This window comes from Bos taurus, chromosome 10, assembly GCF_002263795.3.
Source record: "Bos taurus isolate L1 Dominette 01449 registration number 42190680 breed Hereford chromosome 10, ARS-UCD2.0, whole genome shotgun sequence".
Taxonomy (NCBI): Eukaryota; Metazoa; Chordata; class Mammalia; order Artiodactyla; family Bovidae; genus Bos; species Bos taurus.
The window spans coordinates 61511983-61526741 of NC_037337.1; the positions used below are offsets into that span (position 1 = coordinate 61511983).

Genomic DNA, 14759 nt, shown 5'->3' on the forward strand with positions numbered 1-14759 from the left:
TTTGTCCTGGATTGTGTTTTCTTAGTTGGGCCACTGCACAGGTGGTGTGATACCACACCTGGAGATGTGTGATGTTCATCTTTCTTGTTGTCCAGTTTCTTCACTGTATAATTACTGTGTTTTTTTCTCCCTCACAGCTAATGAGGAATCTGTGGGGAGATACTTTCAAGACCATAAAAATGTCTTTCTCCTAGCAAAATATTCTAGTCTCATCTTGAATGTACCCTGTCTCAGTACTGGAGTCAGCCATTTCTTGAAGAACCCTGGTTCCTTTTAGTGGACAATTGTATTCGATACTAAGATCTGAGCATTGTGTTTCAGAGCAGTTTTTAAAATAGATGATATTATTCAATTTTCCATATTAGGAAACTGAGTCTCAAAGGTTCAGTAACGCAACAGCTGGTAAATAGTGAAAACAGGATTTAAATTCAAGTCTCTTTTTCTTAAGCATCATACTTTTTTCAGTTACACTATAACCTTTAGTCATGTGATCTGGTTTCCTTCCTTCTCGTAGTCTAAATTGATATAAAAGTGTGCTATCATTTAATTTTTGCAGATGAGAAAAAGATCCTTGAAATTAAAGATTCACGCTGTGGACACTGCTTCCAAGAACTTGAAAATGCAAAGCAGGAATGTCAAGATCTGAAAAGAAAACTGGAGAAATGCTGTAGGCATCTTCAGCATTTAGAAAGGAAGCACAAAGCTGTAGTGGAAAAAATCGGAGGTTAGCATTTGAAGTAACACTGCTACAAGTGTAAATCTCCTCGATCCTGGTTGGAATATTCAAATGTGACATTTTAGTTAATGGAAGCACTGATTATCTTTGGGAATTACATTAACTAATTTGGATCTTATTTTTATTAGGCAAAAAATTATTATTGAAGTTGGTCCTTCTCTTTTTGATTGAACAGCTTTTGAGTGCTTAATGTGTGTCAAGCAGTGTTCTAGGCACTGAGGGTACGACAGTGAAGACATCAGACAGAATTCCACTTCTGATGAGATGTACAGGACTGTGTTCTCTTGCTTCAAGAAGCTTATCATTAAAAGAGGAGAACTGAAAACATTAATGAATAATTGCAGCTCTGGGTAGCTGGCAGTACATTCATGTAAACTAGGAAGAAAGGATGTTAGTTGATTCTACCTCCTATTAAAGTTAAGCAAGGCTTGACTAAGCCTTGAAAGATGAATGTGTTTGCCAAAGAGAATGGCATTCCAGGCAGAGGGAAGAGACATGAACCAAGGCGTCTGGGTCTGATGTGGCCTCCTCTCTGTCCATTCTTCACAGTGCTGTCAGGGAGTTGTCTAAAAGGCCTGTCTTCTGCCTTTTCCTATTGCCCTCTTGAAGAAGGGAGCTATTGGGCTCACAAGGCTGCTCCCTCTTACCTTTCACAGGGTGTTGACTTATACCCTGTGCTCTATATTCCTTACCTTTGAAATATTTCAGATGCCCTAGCTGGTCAGGAATTTTCTTTTACAATATTGTCATTCTGTCCTATGCTTTCCCCTCTCATTCTTATTTTGGCCCTACTCTTGCCCATCCTTTAGAATTCAATTGAGAAGATATCTTGTCTGCAGAGCCTTGATTTTTACCAGTGTGGGCTAGTTGGTCTGCTTCTGTGTGGCCTCAGGACGTTTGTCTCCTCCTCTGTTAACATTCTGTATCTCACTTTTTGATTACTTGCCCAGCATCTTTTTAACCTGTAGATTTGTTGAGATATGATCTCATTTATCCTTAAAGTCTGGTACCCATTATATACAAGACAGTAATAAATGCTTGAATGAAGGAAGGACTGAATGCAAGGGTCCCAAACTATGTTTCATCCAGACCCAGGCGGGTAGGTTCACTTTTTTCCTCCATTCACCTCTGTCACTTGCTTAGACAACAGTCATCTCTTTCTGCTTCCAGTCTTGCCCCTCCAATCCATTCTCCATCAGGAAGCTAGAGCAGCCTTTTAGAAAAGTAAATATGGCTGTGACACTCTGTTGTTTAAAGTGCCTCAGTGGCTTGTCTGGCCCTCGGTGTAAAACACAATTTGACATAATTTAAGAAGCCCTCCCTGATCCCACTTCTGCCAGCCTTTCAGGCTCATCTCCTGTCCAGCCCTCTTATTCTCTCACAGCTGTGGCAGGGATTTCACTGACTCTCTGGGCCCTTGTGCACCTCTTCCTTTACCAACAGCATCTGTCTCCCCATCCTGGTCACAATGCCTGGCTAACTCCTACTCGTCAACCCCCTGGGACATGATTTCCCTATAGAGGCTTTCCTAAGCACCCCAGACTTGGCTAGTTTCTTCTGTTAGACATTTCCCACTGCTCCTATGAGTTTTGTAACATTTGTCATCCTTGTGATTATTTAATGTCTGAATTCTTTGGAGTGTGATGGTGACAAGGATTAAATCCTGTCCCAAACTTAGCACAGTACCTGGCATCATAGCACACTCGGTAAATATTTTTGCCCAAGAGAAGCCACCTACTCCCATTACTTGCTTCCTAAGTCTGTTAAAGATAGATCATAATTGCTTTAATGCTGAGAAAGTGTTTCAGCAATTTTGAGATAAAAATTTTAACAACTGCAGTTCCCGTGGTGATTGCTTAGGTCTTTAACAGAGGCTGGAGAGCGAGTAAGTTTGTCCAACTGTGGAGGTAAATTTCTCCTCCTGTGGAGGAGGCTGTTGTAAAATTTGATGAAAATCAAGAAATTTGTTTTATATAATAAAACGATAAGGGTAGTAGTTTGTGGTTATTTACAGATATAATATTTAGCACTGTACATTGTGATTATACAATAGTTATTTTACATAGTGCTTTTTGAGGCTGATAACTTCTGTAATTTGTAGACTTAGAAATAATCCAAGAAAGTTGGTAATTGGCTCAAAACAACCAGCTAATAAAAGAGGTCAGGGTCAGAATTTAAGCCATTGATAATTTCAGTGTTTGTCTTAATGTAAATCTGCTAGTTGATAAAATTTTTGCTATTTTGGTTGCTTTATTGTTTCTTAAATTCCATTTTCCACTGTCATGGTAGCATGTATTGAAAAGTGATGGAGTAAGAGTGAGTGGTTTAGAAATATACAAGCTGTATCCATCACTGGGAGAACAGAATGATTCATTCCCCAACTTGTAGGGTGTGTTGAAAGGCTGGTATAGTAGGAAACAAGGGGTGCCATGTTCATATTTATTAAACATTGTTATTGCCAGACCTTGTATAAGGTGCTGTGCATTTACTGTTTTATTTCCATTATAATCTTCAAGGTCGATAACACTATCCCCATTTTACACATGAAAAAACTCAGTTTCAGAAAGATTCAGTAATTTGCCTAAGCTCATCCAGTGGATAAGAAGGCCTTAAACTTGTGTCTCTCTGACTCTGAAATTTATGCTTTGTCCTCTGTGCCACATGGACTCCATCAGTCTCCTCATCTTGTTTTTAAAAGTTCAAAGAGTTGAAGATCTTATGTTATTTTTGAAAATGGCACCTACTTAAGCTTAACTTTTTTCTCTTAATTTTGTATTGAGGTGCTTGTTCAATGATCAGTTTATATGCGCATAGACTGCATGCCAGGGTCAAGGAGGGACATGGAATTAGGAAACCTGTATTGCTAAATAAAGCCTTCCATCTAACTGGAAAGCAAACCAAATGCATAAAGCAATTGGAGATTTATTCCAGGACAGTCTATAACCCAGAATAAGTTGAAAATGGAATACAGATTTAAAGTGCTGAGAATATAGAACAGTGGGTGGTCAGATTTGGGTTTATCAGGGAACAAATGATACCAGGGAACACCTGGAAATTTGGCAGTCTCTTCTATGAACATTTGTGCTGGTAATTTAAGGGAAAGACAGAGAAAAAGAGATTGATCAATATACTATAAACTTTCTTTTTTAGAAGAGAATACTAAAGTCGTTGAAGAATTAATAGAAGAAAACAATGACATGAAGAATAAATTAGAAGAACTGAGAACTCTTTGTAAAACACTACCACCAAGGTAGACTTTTACTATTTCAAAGAAACTGTTTATTTCTGAGTATCTTTACTTTAAAAAAAAATAATAGTCCTATCAATATTATCATACCAAGAATATCAATTACTGTTATTGTTGCATAGCAAAAAATATGAAAAAAAAAAGGATCTTTTAAGATCGTATTCCCAGAAGATACTCTTTATTTAAAGTCTTTGAGTTGGGAAGATCTGCTGGAGAAGGGAGAGGTTACCCACTCCAGTATTCTTGGGCTTCTCTGGAGGCTCAGCTGATAAAGAATCTGCCTACAATATAGGAGACCTGGCTTTGATCCCTGGTTGGGGAGATCTCTTGGAGAAGGGAACGGCTACCCACTCCAGTATTCTGGCCTGGAGAATTCCATGGACTGTATATCCAAGGGGTCACAAAGAGACATGACTGAGTGACTTTCACTTTCACTTTTATACAAACACAACATGTGCACATTTTAAAAATTGAGATTATTGTATAAGCTACTTTGTGACCTTTTATTAGTATTGTAAGATAAACTCTTCCCCCATGTCATTAGATATACTTTTATAATGTGCTCTTTAGTAACTGCATAGGTTTTCATCATGTGGGTTTATTGTGGTATAAGTAACCATAACACTTAAGTTTGCCTTTTTCTCCTAAATAATTATAGTCGAGATCCTCAGATGTGAATTTTTTAGCACACCTTAGCTTGTTTTATTAGAATATATATTTATATATATTTTAAAAATTATATATACATATTTTCAAATTACATTTTTCACTTAATCTCTGTATTTTTTTAGGTCACTGTCAGAAGGAGCTATTGAAAATGCCTGCTTGCCATGCAATGAGGTGGCCTTGGAAGAACTTCGTGGGCAATACATTAAAGCTGTAAAAAAGATTAAGCGTAAGTCTCTAAAGAGATCCCTAAGGTTTTAAGGTGGTTTGGGTCTTTTTTGTAACTAATCGTAGTAATTTGGGGGAATTTTCTGAACTACCTTAATCTGAGATATTACCTGTTTTTAGAAGATATCATTGATAGCTTTTCTAAATTATGCCGTCATAGGTGATTTTACCCAAGTAAATTTGGAGTTTGCCACTAAAATTTGAGAAGTGGCACAAGGATAGAGATATTTTTATACTGTTAATTATCCTGGGGTTTTTTGGGGACTAAAATGTATGTGTGTATATATATTTTAAAGTATAACTGACATATATCACTATATTAGTTTCAGGCCTATAACATAATTGATTCGGTGTTTGTTTATGCTGTGAAGTGATCACCACAAAGTCTAGTTTCCCCATCACCATACAAAGTTACAAAATATACAATAGTCCCCTCTTATCTGTGATTTTACTTTCATGGTTTCAGTTACCTGGGGTCTACTGTAGTCCAAAAACATGAAGTGGAAAACTGCATAAATAGTAAGTTTTAAATTGCAGGCCATTTTGAGTAGCATGATGAAATCCCAGCCATCGTGCTGTGTCTGCCTCTGGAAGCGAGTCGCCCCTTTGTCCAGCATATTCGCCTGTTGGTCACTTAGTACCACCTCGGTTATTGGACCCACTATCACTATATCGCAGTGGTTGTGTTCATAACCCTTCTTTTACCGAATAAAGGCCGCAAAGTGCAAGAGTAGGGATGTTAGCAATTCATATATGCCAAAGAGAAGCTGGAAAGCGCTTCCTTTAAGTAAAAAGGTAAAGTTCTCGACTTAATAAGGAAAGAAAAAATCATGTGGTGAGGTTGCTGAGATCTACCGTAAGGACAGATCTTCTACCCATGAAATTGTGAAGAAAGAAAACAATTCATGATAGTCTTGCTGTCACACCTCAAACTGCAAAAGTTACAGATACGGTGGATGATAAGTGCTTAGTTAAAATGAAAAAGACATTAAATATGCACAATAAGATATTTAGAGAGAGATCATATTCACATAATTTTATTAAATTGTTAAAATTGCTGTCTTACTAATTACTGTTGTTAATCTCTTACTGTGCCTAATTTATAAATTAAATGTTAAGGCGATGTATGCATCAGAAAAAATGTAGTATATATAGGGTTCAGTACGTGGTTTCAAGCATCCATTAAGGGTCTTGGGATGTATTCCCCAGGGATAAGAGGGGGACTGCTGTAAGGTAGTCTTCATTATAGTCGCCTGTGCTGTACTTCCTCATCCTCATGACTTTGAACTTACCGACCCTCTTCCCCATTTTGTCTACTGTTCAACCCTCTCCCCTCTGGCAACCACTAGTCTGTTCTCTGTTCATTTGCTTTGTTTTTTAAGATTCCACATATAAATGAAATCATACAGTATTTGTCTTTCTCTGACAGTTCACTTAGCATAATGCCCTCAAGATCTGCCCAGGTTGTCACAAATGGCAAGACTTTGTTGTTTTTTATGGCTGAGTAGTATCATTGTATGTATCTACCACATCTTCTTTATCCATTCATCCACTGATGGATGCTTAAGTTGTTTGGATAGCTTGGCTATTGTGCATAATGCTGCAGTGAACATTGGCACACATAGATCTTTCTGAATTAGTGTTTTTACTTTCTTTTGATAAATATCCAGAAGTGAAATTGCTGGATTATATAGTAGTACTATTTTTCATTTTTTGAGGAACCTCCATGCTGTTTGAGTATGTTTGAGGAACCTCCATAGTGGCTATGCCAGTCTACATTCCCATCACCAATTCATAGGGTTTCTCTTTTCCTCCACATGCTCACTAACACATCTTGGTCTTTTAATAATAGCCATTCTAACAGCTGTGAGGTGATAACCTCATTGTGATTTTGACTTGCATTTCCATGATGATTAGTGATGTTGAGCATGTACTTATTGGTCATCTCTGTTTTCTTTGGAAACCTATCTATTCTTCTGCCCATTTTTTAATCAGGTTGTTTGTTTCTTGTTGATACTGAGTTGTGTGAGTTCTTTATATATATTTTGGAAATTAATCCCTTATTAGATATATAATTTGCAAATATCTTCTTTCCTTTATTTAATAGGTTGCCTTTTTATCTTTTTGATGGTTTCCTTTGCTGTGCAGAAGCATTGTAGTTTGATGTAGTCTCACTTATTTATTAGGCTTCCCTGGTGGCTCAGAGGTTAAAGCATCTGCCTACAATGTGGGAGACCTGGGTTCAATCCCTGGGTTGGGAAGATCCCCTGGAGAAGGAAATGGCAACCCACTCCAGTATTCTTGCCTGGAGAATCCCATGGACAGAGGAGCCTGGTGGGCTACAGTCCACGGGGTCCCAAAGAGTTGGACACGACTGAGCGACTTCACTTTCACTTACGTATTTTTACTTATGTTGCCACTGCTTTTGGAGTTGGGTCCCAAAAAAAAAAAAAAAAATCACTGAGACCAGTGTCAATGAGTCTACTGCCAATATATTCTTCTAGGAGTTTTATGGTTTTCTGGTCTTACAGTCAAGCCCCTAATCCATTTTGAGTTGATTTTGTATATGTTATAAGAAAGTGGCACACTCTGATTCTTTTGCATGTGGTTGTCTGGTTTTCCCAGTACCATTTTTTGAAGAGATTGTCCTTTCCCCATCATATATTCTTGCCTCCTTTGTTGTAAATTAATCAACCACGTGTGGGTGGGTTTATTTCTGGGCTCTATATTTTGTCCCATTAATCTCTCTGTTATTATGCCAAAACCACACTGTTTTTATCTCTCGTTTTGTTAATGTGTGGTATATTGCACTGATTGACTTGTGAATGTTGAACAGTCCTTGCATCCCTGGGATAAATCCCACCTGATCGTGGTGTATGCTCCTTTTAATGTATTGCTCAATTTGATTTGTTAGTATTTTGAAGATTTTTGTGTCTGTGTTCATCAGTGATATTGGCCTCTAACTTTTTTTTTTTTTTTGGTGGTGTTCTTGTTTAGTTTGGCACCAGGGTAATGCTGGCTTAATGAAATGTGTTTGGGAATATCCCCTTCTCTGGTTTTTTAACAAGAATTTGAGAAGGGTAGATATTATATCTTCTATGAATGGTTGGTAGACTTTAATAGTGAAGCCATCTGGTCCTGGGTTTTCTTATGAGTCTAGCTAAAGGTTTGTCAGTTTTCTTTTGTCAAAGACTCAGGTATTAGTTTTATTGATCTTTTCTCATTTTTGTTGTTGTTGTTTTTCTTTTAAGTAAATCTTTTTTTTTCTCTCTCTTCTTTCATTAAACTTTTTTTTTTACTGAAGTATAGTTGATTTACAACATTGTGTTGGCTTCTGGTGTACAGCAAAGGGACTCATCTATATGTGTATATATAATATATGTTATACATAATATGTATATTATTTTCCATTATGGTTTACTATAGGATATTGAATATAGTTCCCTCTGATATACAGTGGGACTTTGTTATTTATCTCTTTTTTTTATATTAGTCTGTATCTGCTAATCACAAACTCCTAATTTATCCCTACCCCACCTCCTTTCCCCTTTGGTAGCCATAAATTTGTTATCTATGTCTGTGAATCTATTTCTGGGTAGTTTTTTTTGGTGGTACCATGTGGATTATAGGATCTTAGTTCAGTGACCAGGGATCCAATCTATGTCCCCTGAAGAGGAAGTATGGAGTCCTAACCACTGGACTGCCAGGGGATTCCCTTTTCTGATTTGCAAATAAGTTCATTTGTATCATATTTTAGATTCCACATATAAGTGATATCATATGGTATTTGTCTTTCTCTTTCTTCACTTAGAATGATGATCTCTAGGTTCATCCATATTGCTGCAAATGGCATTGTTTCATTGTTTTCTATGGCTGAGTAGTATTCCATTGTGTATGTATATATGTATACCACATCTTCTTTTTCCATTCATCCATCAATGGACATTTAGTTTGCTTCTGTATCTTGGCTATTGTAAATAATGCTGCTATGAACATTGGGGATGCGTGTATCTTTTTGAATTAGAGTTTTTACTAGATATATACCCAGATGTGGTACTGCTAGATTGGATGGTGACTCTAATTTTAGCTTTTTGAGGAACTTCCATTATGTTTTTCATAGTGGGTGCCAATTACATTCCCACCAACAATGTAGGAGAGTTTCCTTTTTCCACACCATCTCCAGCTTTTTTATTTGTAAACTTTTTGATGATGGCCTTTCTCACTGGTGTGAGGTGATACCTCATTGTCGTTTTGATTCACACTTCTCTCATAATTAGAGATGTTGGACATCTTTGCATGTGCCTGTTGGCCATCTGTACGTCTTCTTTGGAGAAATGTTTATTTAGGTCTTCTGCCCAATTTTGTCATGGAATTTTTCTATTTTTTTATATCTCTATTTTTATTCTCATTTTTAGTATTTTCTTCCTTCTACTAACTTTGTCCCTTCTTTTTTCTTCTTTTTCTAGTTCCTTTAGGTGTAAAGTTAGATTGTTTAACATTGTTTCCCAAGGTAGGCCTGTATTGCTATGAACTTCTCTTTTAAAACTGCTTTTGCTATATCTAGTATATTTTGGTATGTTTTATTGCTTTTTTCATTTATCTTTAGGTTTATGTTTTTATTCCTTTAATTCTTTGATTATTTAGTAACATGATGTTTAATCTCCACATATTTGTGCTTTTTCCAGTTTCTTTTTTTATTTTTTAATTTCATGCCATTGTGATTGGAAAAGATACTTGATATGGTTTCAGTTGTTTAAAAGTACATTGAGACTGGTGGCCTAACTTGTGCTATATACTGGAGAATGTTCTATGTGCACCTAAAAAATGTGTATTCTCCTGTTTTAGAGTAAAATGTTCTCTACATATCTTTTTAAGTTCACCTAGGCTACTATATTGTTTAACGCCAGTGTTTGTCTATTTATTTTCTGTCTAGATGAGCTACTCATTGATGTAAGTGGGATATTAAATCCCCCTATTATTGTTTTATCACTATTGATTTCTCCTTGTAGGTCTGATCATACTGTTTTATATGTCTTGGTGCTCCTGTGTTGGGTGAATAAATTTTAACAAATGTTATTTATATCTTCTTATTGGGTTGATCCCTTTATCATTTTTTAGTGTCCATCTTTGTCTTTTATTAGTCTTTGTTTTAACGTTTATTTTCTTTGATATAAGTGTAGCTGTACTTCAGCTTTCTTTTACTTTCTATTTGCATGAAGTGTTGATCCATCCCTTCACTTTAACCTTTGTATATCCGTACATCTGAAATGAGTCTCTTTAACATTTCTTGTATTTCTTGCTTATTTTATGTTTAAGTTCTCTCTGTGTTCATCCATTCTTACTGATGAACATCTTTATGACCATTAGTTTGAACTCTTTATCAGGTAAGTTACTGACCTCCATTTCATTAAAGTTTTTTTCTGGAGTTTATCTGGTTCTTTTATTTGGAACATATTTCTGTTTCTTCATTTCGCTTAACTCTCTGTGTGTTTAATTCTATGTATTATGTGAAATAGGAGAGCTACCTCTCCCAGCTTGAAGGGGTGGTCACAGGAAGACTAGGGTGTGTTTAGGCTGCTGTGTCCTGGGGGTTGTAGACTGCCAAGGATGGTCTCTCCGGCTGTTTCATTCCTGTGGGGCCCAGAAACACAAGCCTTCTAGTCACCAATGCCAGGTGTTCAAGGGATGTCCCCTGTGTGGACTGTGCACACCTGCTGGGTTGTGTGTGTCAGGACAACCAGGGAAGCAGAGGTGGGACAAATGGCTGTAGGACGGCGGAGGAAGAGTGCAAAAATGTGCCTGGAAGGGCCAGACTTGTAAGGTAGAAGTCGAGTGTGAAAATGGCCCCTGCTAGCACCTCTGATCCTAGGAGAGTTCTAACAGATTCTGCCCTTCTCACGGATGCTTTAAGATCATCAAGTGTATCTCCTTCACATAAGGTCTAGGCATGTATCATGCTGCTGTTTTTGCACTGGGTTCCCAATTTGAGCGAGTCTCTGCATGGGTCCTATAAGAATGGAATCTCAGTTTCCTACAGCACTTTGTGTCCCTTGGATGTAAACCTTTTTGGTTTCCAAAACCAGATGTTTTGGAGGCTCAACTCTCTGGTTCAGGTCCCAAGAGTTGGGGTATCTGATGTGGGTTCAAACCCCTTGCACCTCAGGGAGAAGCTTTGTTTTTGTGCTATTATTCCTAATTGTGAGATGCCGTGTCCAAAGTGAAGGTTTTGATAAGACTGTGTGTCTGCCTCTGCTACTCACCTTGATATGTTGGCTTTGCTGTGGGTGACTCTTCTGCTAGTTCTCAGGTCATTTTCAGAGACAGTTGTTCCATATGTGGCTATAGATGTGGTGTGTCCATGGGAGGAGGTGAATTCAGGATTTCCTGTATCACCATCCCCAACTGCTTTCAGCATTTTTCTTCTTGGACACTAATTTTTTTTTTTAAATTTTATTTTATTTTTAAACTTTACATAATTGTATTAGTTTTGCCAAACATCAAAATGAATCCATCACAGGTATACATGTGCTCCCCCTCCTGAACCCTCCTCCCTCCTCCCTCCCCATACCATCCCTCTGGGTCGTCCCAGTGCACTAGCCCCAAGCATCCAGTATCGTGCATTGAACCTGGACTGGCATCTCGTTTCATACATGGTATTTTACATGTTTCAATGCCATTAAACTAAAAATTTCATAATCTTACAATTTAAATCTCTAGTCCCCCAAAAAATGCCATATGAGTTTTAAACGAGTTATTATTATTTTCTTCCATAAGCTTTCCTAATTAATGTTATTAGGGATTATTCTGTGGTTTCTCATTATTTTCATAATGGATTATGTCATTAATGTAAATTTGTTTATCAAGACCTTTGTGGTACTAGGTGATGTAATATAACCTGCAGAACATTTATGTGGTTTGTTTTCCTAGTAAAAAACCTCCCAGTTTTTAACTGTAATATCACATAGTTAGTATATATGTCTCAGAACAATACCAGTGTTTATGTATGAGATATGTATATTCGCCTCCTAAAGCTTGCATTTGTTTTAGACAAAATGAGTGGGAGAGGTCTCAAGTTTCAAATATAATTGATAGACCATCAGAATCATGCTGTAGATGCTTTGAAAATGCCACTTAGTATAGAGAATATGCTTCTTTGTTGTTGCTGGTCTAACAGAGTCCATGTTACTAGAAAGAAATTGACTTTTGCTAATAATTATATTAATTGAAAAGTGAAATTTTAAGCATTCTTTTTCATCCTAATGTGAGAACTTGTTGTGTATTTATGTGTATTACATTTGAGAAATTGGTTGGATATTTTGCATTGACATGTACTCCATTAAAATTTTCCCCACTTGAAATAATGAAAAATAGTCTTCCGCTTAGCATTTTTGCATAGAATGTGTAATTTCCGGGAAGAGCTTACTGATAATGAATGAGATTCCTTTATGAATTAGACTCCTTAATATAATGGGGATGGTGATATTCAACCAGTAGGATATAGCCCTGGATTTAGGACAAATGTTAATCTTAAGTAGTGGTTCAGTTTAGTTTATTTCAGTTCAGTTGCTCAGTCGTGTCTGACTCTTTGCAACTCCATGGACTACAGCACGCCAGGCTTCCCTGTCCATCACCAACTCCTGGAATTTACTCAGACTCATGTCCATTGAATTGATGATGCCATCCAACCATCTCATCCTTTGTCATCCCCTTCTCTTCCCGCCTTCAGTCTTTCCCAGCATCAGGGTCTTTTCTAATGAGTCAGTTCTTTGCATCAGGTGGCCAAAGTATATTGGAGCTTCAGCATCAGTCCTTCCAGTGATATTCAGGACTGATTTCCTTTAGGATGGACTGGTTGGGTCTCCTTGTTGTCCAAGGGACTCTCAAGAGTCTTCTCTAATACCACAGTTTAAAAGCATCAATTCTTCAATGTGATAGTCCCAAACAAAGCACACTGAGTTAAAGATAAAAGGAAGACTTGAAAGCTGTGAACTATTTTTAAGTGTAAATTTCAGGAGGCATCGTGAGTCTCAAATCTCTCCCTGCAATAGTATTTTGTATACCTCTCATGGATTATAGTATTATATTTAGTTGGATATTCATAAGGTTTGTGGGAAGAATTGAAGAAATAATGAAACATGGGTTTTCAGAGCACAAGTAAACAGAAGGCGATGAATCTCTCCAGCTTATATTGCCTCCTTTCTCTCTGTGTCTACTTTTCTCTTCCTTGCTGCCTCACCCTTTCAGTATATTTCTTTTTCCTCTTGTCTTAACTTGACATGTAATTGAAATGCATAACTTTCTGTGCCTCATATTAATGATAATTTCTTGTCTCAGTGTTTAAAAATATGACAGTTTCTGTTGGGGATATGCTATGTTTCTCTGACCATATTTGTGTTCTGTCATCTTTCTAACTGGACTTTTAGATGACTTCTCCTTTTAGTCTACCAAAATGGTGACCGAAATATTCCATTTTAATGATGGTGGAAAGCTATAACATTTAAGCTATGTCTCCACTCACTTCATCTCCCAGAAAATTGGTCTGAAGTCTGCCTCTCTTATTTTGAAAAAACTGCCAATAAACATGCATTTTGTGGGGATTCCCCCCGCCCCCAGGTGATATGCTTCGTTATATTCAGGAGAGTAAGGAAAGAGCTGCTGAAGTGGTAAAAGCAGAGGTGTTGCGAGAACGTCAAGAAACCGCCCGAAAGATGCGCAAATATTATTTGATTTGCCTCCAGCAGATTTTGCAGGATGATGGGAAGGAGGAAGGGTAAGTTCTGTCTAAACAGTGTGTCCTGAGAGTACCAGGACAGCATTTTGTTATTTTGTAAGCATTTTCCTTAGCCACAGAATTAACTGTATCTACATGATGAGTAGAGGGTTAAGAGAGGCTTAATGCCTGTGCTACTCTTAATGGTGGCAGAGCATATAGGAAAACAGAAATCCTGGGGCTAAGGAAACTCATTTTCTTCCTGTAAACTCTATTAATTTTATATTCTGGAATTCCCCACAGGGCTGAGAAGAAGATCATCAGTGCTGCTAGCAAGCTTGCTATGATGGCAAAATTGCTGGAAACACCTATTTCTGATAGATCCCAGAGCAAAACTACACAGTCAGGTATGTGAAAATGAGTTACTTGAAAGATTTTTCTCTCTCTCTTTTAGTTATTTAATGTTTTTAGGAGAGTGGGGAATGTAAGGAGTGAGAGCTAATTTAGCAAATTATATGCATATTTAACTTAAACTGGAAAAACAGTGTAGTAGGCAGACTGAGCTTGCCCGTCAGCTTCATTTTGCTGCTTCTATTCCTAGGAAGGATAGAAAGGATTTTAAGTGACAATATAGAAGGAGAGAAAGAAGAAAATATAACTGAGCTTTTAAAAGTTATAATTGCTAAATTAGAGACTGTGAGAAATCCCTGAAAGAAGACAGGCATTTTAAGATTGAAGATGGAAACCTCAGTTCAGAGCTCCCAGAAGACGACAGTTACAAGTGGGAACAATATGGAAACTGTTCTACACAGGACGGTAGTGGTATATTCCAGAAGTAGTAAGCCTAGGGGATACCAATGGGGTATTGGTATTCCAGAGCAACCAAAACCAGGTGGGGGCACCCTGTTTATTTCTGCTTACTTCCCTTTTTGAACCCTGGTACTAAGCTGGGTGAGAGCAACAGAAACAGAGTCTGGAAACAGGGCAGTACTCTAGGTGGCCGCACACACCAAGGAGAAACTGAGAGCTCACGTGCCCAGAGTATCAGCAATTAGGTCTTTCTGCTCTGCTGCTCATTCCTTTCCACTCCACTTCCAACTCCTTTAAACAACTGGCAGATACTGTGCTCAAGACATCTAAAAGGTATGCATTCAACTGAGAATTAATATATA

General features: G+C 37.5%; 1 protein-coding gene across 1 annotated transcript in view; it reads left to right on the top strand.

Moving 5' to 3' along the window:
• CEP152 (centrosomal protein 152) overlaps positions 1-14759 on the top strand; it is a 102591-nt gene that overhangs the window by 84684 nt on the left and 3148 nt on the right. Inside the window, exons 23-27 of the mRNA XM_024998058.2 lie at positions 557-724; positions 3887-3986; positions 4775-4878; positions 13491-13647; positions 13891-13994. Of these exons, the coding sequence (XP_024853826.1) occupies positions 557-724; positions 3887-3986; positions 4775-4878; positions 13491-13647; positions 13891-13994 (633 nt within the window). The remainder of the gene's footprint in view (positions 1-556; positions 725-3886; positions 3987-4774; positions 4879-13490; positions 13648-13890; positions 13995-14759) is intronic.